Raw genomic sequence first — 6,036 nt, 5'->3', positions numbered from 1 at the left:
AGTTATGGTAGTGATACAGATATTGTTGAGGCACTGATATGAAAATGTAAACACAAACACCTCAGATAGTTGATCTTTGGCCCGGTCATCAGTCATCTTGATGCTTCTGCAAACAGAAAAACAAACGAGTACAATTAGTTTTCTGTTTCATTTGATAATTGTGGCCTGATCATTATTCTACACATAATTAGTGTTTTTCTAAATGCTCAAACAACAAGAACAGTCAAAGCTAATAGTAAATACTGTACATTGTCCTCATGTAAGCAGCTCATTTCAGTAGGAATAGATATAGATATATAGATTAACAACAACTGCTGATTAGTTTATAATAATATTACAACTGAGTAATGTTTTAGCTTATTTTGACTGTTCAACAGTAACTAACACACCCAGTTATCAAAACTGTCTATGTTGTGTTTGAGCACAAGACAATATTATTTTTAGCTTTAACAAGAATGAAACCAATCATGTAGTTCAGAGGTGAAAGACCAATTATCGAATTTATCACCTTTACCTTTCACAGAATGAAACATTTTTACAGGCATAATGAAGATCAAGCACACATTACACTGTAAAGCTTGTATTAAGACTCGGCTGTGAAGGTATTATTACTGTACATCCAGCATGAGTCAGGCAGTATTACTTGGACCAGACGGATAAACCTTCTTATTGCATCTGGTCCTCCAAGCAGATTAAAACAAACGCTACGAATTATCTGTACATACAGTACATGGAAATCCTTTTCATTGTTTGACTGCCTTTACAAGTCCAATCTTTCTTTCTTTGTTTGCTTTACCCTCATGTGATGGAAGATCCAGTCCAGAAAAAAGGTGACATTGCCATAAACAGCTGGTTTGTTCTGCTCAATGCAGTGTTCCCCCCAAATACTGTCCCCTATGAGCCACCATACTCCATCCTTCAGGGACACCAGAGGGCCGCCGCTGTCGGTCTGAGAGAGATTCAGCACAAAACAGAAGTGACTTTTTATGAACTACACCCGCTGGAAGACACATATAACAGTTGTCAAGATTCCCACATTCACTATCAAGGGCTTTACAAACATGTCATTGTCTGAAATTTAAACACTAAATGTTATTTATTCAGTTTAAGAAGCATTTAGGGCCTTCCAAAGATTTCTAAGCTCCATGAAAAGCATTAATTAGTGTAAATAAAACATGATATCATGCTCAGCTGCCACCTCGGTGCTCTAACTTTACATTCATTGTTGACTGTATAAATGGTTGGTTATAAGTCACAAAGTGGAACTGTTTATTTAAAGCTGTTGCCCTGTACAGAACACAGTGCACGCCTTATTTGACTATGCCTCAAAGCAAATTACATAAGAGCATGAAAATGCTTTGAATTCTTTCAAGAATAGGAACTACTTTTATGTCGCTGCTCAAATTTGTGCAAGAAAAACTAAATTGTCCCAGAAAATATTTCGTTATAAAGAGTGTTTGTTGTTGCTTGTGTAAACACTTTTGCACGATTTGTAGCTAATGCCTAAACATATTAACCCTGCGGGCAGTGGACCAGAGTAGTCACATTACAACCGTCTGGGACTCATCATAGAATAAAACAAACTGCGCTTTGTGACATGTAATATGTGGGTGTGTACCATGTGCATCATCTCATTTGTGTTGGTTATAGCATTTAAATTAAATTTTCACACCTCTAAGAGAAAAGACTGCGAGTGTGTCACTGGTTTGTCTTACACGGCACATGTCGCCTCCTGCCTCCGTCTCTCTGGTGCATAACATGTCCTGTGATATCCTGCCATTGTAAGAGATGGAGCTGTTGCAGTCTGCAGTGTCTATGAGAGAGACCTGAGCCTCCATCAGGTACGGAGAGCCAGACTCTGTCCAATGACAAGACATTGAAATAATTCAGGTAATTTCAGTATTTGTATTCTTATACATTGCATTTGGTAATAGGCAGATCACTAGCAAGTAACACTGTGAACACAGTGAACACTAATGCTCTTGTTGTTAAATTCACAACACGTAACCACACGAAACCATACCTGCCTCACCTCCATTTGCTGTGCCACCAAACCGTGTTATCCAGCCCTTCTGGGGAACAGTGATGTTTAGACCAACATTCGGGAGGCACACAGGTCCGATATTACTGGAGGCTGCCAAAGAAAAGAATAATGTCTGTTGTTATACGTCTACAAAAGCAAAAAAATATTCTTTATGACTATTAAAAAGGCGTCACTTCTGCGTCTTAGACACAGATAAACATTTATCAGCTGTTTTCCACATTATAAGGTATGTACACTCAGTAGCCAGTTTATTATTAGGTACACTTAGCTAAAACTAATGTAGTCTCATACAACAGTCCTATAATAAACCCTTCCTTCATGAAGGTTATAATGTTCAGGTTTGTATTGAAACTCTTTTAGAGTATCAATTCAACTTTATGATAATTTTGGAGGATGTAGTTATACTGACAGGTGTTTCTATTATATTGTCCACCCCATTTATATCAATGAGGGCTAAATAGCTCTTCTCTGTATACAAGGGAAAATGCTATAAGATGGTATTAACATTAACATGTGACTCTGTTCACAGCACCTGTGATGTCCAGAGGTTTAGAGAGCCTCATCAGAGCGATGTCATTCCTGCAAGTGACACTGTTGTAGCCTTCATGGGCTATGATGCGGCTCACAGGGTAAGCAGGGTTAAACAGGGTGCCTAATGGATCCACTATCCCAGCATACGCCGCCCAGTCTCTAGGGCTGGAGGCCCTGCAGGGGAGAGAAACAGCAGAGTAGATTCAAGCTGAATCAGACCACAATCACTGCTTTAAGAAGTGGGATGAAAAGGCCTCACCTGGCCACACAGTGTGCTGCAGTGACTATCCAGTAGGGGGAGACGATGGCTCCTCCGCAGCGGTGGGAGCCTGCAACCTGCAGGCTGACCTGCCACGGCCAGGCCCCTAGAGAGGCCAGCTGGCCCCCAGAGGCCCTGCTGGAGTTTACCCCACTGCCACAATCTGAGGACAAAATTATGATTAATGATTATAGTCTTGTCTAGTTGGCAGGTGTACAGTAATGTGGCTTTTTTGAACTAAGCTAAATGGTCTTCTTTTTTTGATGGTTCAATAGATAGATCAATAAAAAAGCAAAATTAATCAATGAAAATCAAGCTATTCGACATAGTTAACAATCTATAATAACATACCAGTGCAACGCAATGTCACCGCACTGTTGTTGGGACAGGTGTTGCTGCAGATGGCAAAAAAAAAAGAAAAAAAAGAATTAGGTTCATATTGATTCAGTTTCATTTTATACTGGTTCCCCTCCTAACTGTTCACTCACCTGAGCACAAGCTGCTGCAGTATGGATGCCTCGGGGTTGAAGTCAGACTTCACTATTAAGAATCCATCATCAGAGTCAGTCTTCTGTTGGCCTGATTCAAAGTATGTGCCCCTGTCAAACCACATAATGGACTTCATTTAAACGCATGAACCCTTCACATGTCAGAATATAGAGACAACAGTCTGAGCATCTTACCTGCTGTATCCGATATGTTGGCAGCCTGCTCTCCCCTGCTGGTCGCTCCAGCCGTGAGAACAAACGGTCCTCCAGTTTTTACTCCGAGTCGAGTAGATCTGGAGCAGGAAACTGGAACCGCGGAGCCTCACTGAGCACAAACAACAAAACAGTGACTTGACATTTTGATACAAGCGAGTGAAGAGGGCAGCCGGACCAGACTCGTGTAACATAACACAGATAATTAACAACAATGTTCTCTGTGGTGTCTGAAGTGAAGCTTTCACTTCAAGTACTGAGATGTAATTCAACAGATTTTCTGACACAAGACAATCATAAACAGCAATGTAGAGATGTGATTGTCTCAAGTTAAAGTAAAAATTGTATTAAGGTGTTTCTTTTAGCTGTAAAAGATGTGTAGACTGCATTTTATAAATATGAAGGCGTGTAAACAGATTGCAGGATGTCTCAGGTGGGTTTCATCCTGCACTTTGGCGCCTGGATGAGGATGTTTACCGCAGTTAGCTTCATCCTGGCCTGCAGGACAGTCGGCCACCCCGTCACACCACTGGGACGCCCACACACAGCTCCCATCACCACACTGCATCCCGTGAGCACAGGCCGAGGAAACTGGGAGACAAGATGAGACAGAGGTGTGATGGTACTCCACTGTACTGTGTGTGTGTGTGTGTGTGTGTGTGTGTGTGTGTGTGTGTGTGTGTGTGTGTGTTCAAGGCTCAGTTCACACACAGGCTGTAATAATAAAGCATATGAGTTATCACAGCGGACAGATGGGATAAATCCTGCACTCACAGTAATAAGCGAGGAGGACTCCAGCCACCAGCAGGAGGAGCAGCAGGCAGATCACAGCAGCCGCGGTGAACTTCACACACCTCTGTTTTACATCTGACAGGACGACACACACTGTGACTGGAAACCCATTTACACCCACTTAAATGTGTTTAATAAGTGGACCTTTTCAGACAGATTAATCATCAGATTAAATCATCTGCTTTTCTTATTCTTTATTGTAGAAAGAAATGTATAAAACAATCATGTGAATGCATCTCTATGACTGGCAGAAATTACTGTTGTATGAGACATTTACATTAAAATAAGTACGGTCTATTAAAGGAATAACATTTGTATTTTTAAACACATATAGGTCAATGGCTGTCCTCAATATGAAAATCGAAATGTAGTTTTGAGTTTATCCCATTTATTCGGTATATCTGATAAAGTATTATTTATTAGAACAGTGTGTCTACAAGGATTTAGTTATGAAAGTGTTGTTTCGACCGATGTCCAAATGAACCTTCAATCAGTCTTTCTTAGAGAAAAATCCTATTCAAAGCCCCCACAAAGTTGTTAAAATCACTTCAACAGCATGAACTGCTGATTAAATGAAAAGGAGGGCGGGTTTACCTTTGTGTTTGGGAATGGAGTGGCTGATCTCAGGTGGGGGTTTCAGGGCCAGATGATGAACATACTGAGGTTTAACATCTGATTGGCTGGGTGGAGGAAGTTTCCTCTTGTCATCTTCACGGATGAAAGAAGGACCCGAGTCTAGATACTGTCAGTAAAGCATAAGTGATGAGAATAAAACTGATTTTAATGATGGTGATTTATGAATTTCAGCTTTTGTTTCTTTTAAAGTATCCAGAAAAAAGTCTAAAATGTAAATGTACAAGTGAGATTTATCCAGCATTTGAATCGCACATATTTTATTCACTCACATTTCTAAAACTCTTGCTATTTTCAATATTTGTGTTATTATAGTCTGAATAATACTCTTTTTACACATACAGATAACTGATATGAACACATGAATTCAAATAAAAACTTACCGGATTAGTGGTCATTTTCTGTTTAACCAACAATATCTTACGATTTACTGACAGATGCAATGGAAAGAAATGTCCTCCTGAGATAATTCAAACATCAGTCTGGTCAATATCAATGTCCACTCCAGGAGTAATTGAAGGCGTTAGAGAGATGTTTCTCTGGAAAGATGCAGTTCAGATCTCCAGCATCTCCTCTCGCGTTTGCCCCGGTCTGCTCTCTGCGGCCTCACAGTGATAAAATAAAAGGATTTGTGTGAGGCCACTCCTCGCACTTCATCAGCATCGGTTTAAAGTTTCCCTCCTGCGCACACAACAAGCACAATAAGGACTGCCGAACTGTCACTTCACTACATGAACTGTATACAGACAAACACATTAAGCTTCAATACTCCAGTCAATGATTGACAGAAAATGCAGGGAGCACAATTACATGTGTAAATAAACTTGTACTGAATTAGCAGTTCGCTCCATTACAACTCTGATGTAAACTGAAAGACAATTTAAACAAATCTTGACTTTTTTAAATGTATTTATTGATACAGAAACCATGCTAAAGAGCAGGGAAGTAATAAAGTAGAATAAAGTTGCTGTTGAATAGTTCAAATCTTTACACACATCATACATTTCTAAATGGCCAAGAGAATTACAGCACAACACAATATTAAAAAGAACTGAGCTAACAAACAAACAGTTGAA

The 6,036-nt window shown here is 39.9% G+C and overlaps 1 protein-coding gene across 1 annotated transcript; it reads right to left on the bottom strand.

Moving 5' to 3' along the window:
- Positions 1-88: 88 nt before the first annotated feature.
- On the bottom strand, positions 89-5,358 carry LOC139285493 (transmembrane protease serine 2-like). Its single transcript, XM_070906060.1, has 10 exons — positions 5,344-5,358; positions 4,922-5,069; positions 4,013-4,126; positions 3,518-3,647; positions 3,323-3,433; positions 2,835-2,987; positions 2,577-2,749; positions 1,716-1,858; positions 797-949; positions 89-106 (listed from the first exon to the last, which is right to left on the bottom strand). The coding sequence occupies exons 1-10, from the start codon at positions 5,356-5,358 to the stop codon at positions 89-91; spliced, it is 1,158 nt and encodes a 385-aa protein (XP_070762161.1).
- Between the last annotated feature and the right edge of the window lie 678 nt (positions 5,359-6,036).

Source organism: Enoplosus armatus, chromosome 5, assembly GCF_043641665.1.
Source record: "Enoplosus armatus isolate fEnoArm2 chromosome 5, fEnoArm2.hap1, whole genome shotgun sequence".
Taxonomy (NCBI): domain Eukaryota; kingdom Metazoa; phylum Chordata; class Actinopteri; order Centrarchiformes; family Enoplosidae; genus Enoplosus; species Enoplosus armatus.
The sequence above is the reverse complement of the archived record's forward strand: the minus strand, read 5'-3'. Positions and strand labels throughout refer to the sequence as shown.

What these genes read in the sequence shown, in the direction of transcription:
- LOC139285493 (XM_070906060.1), bottom strand. An exon ending in CCAGGATGAAGCTAACTGCG is followed by an intron (nt 3,648 to 4,012) that starts GTAAACATCCTC and finishes GTTTGTGCTCAG; the next exon opens with TGAGGCTCCGCGGTTCCAGT. An exon ending in CTGCAGCAGCTTGTGCTCAG is followed by an intron (nt 2,988 to 3,322) that starts GTGAGTGAACAG and finishes AGATTGTGGCAG; the next exon opens with TGGGGTAAACTCCAGCAGGG.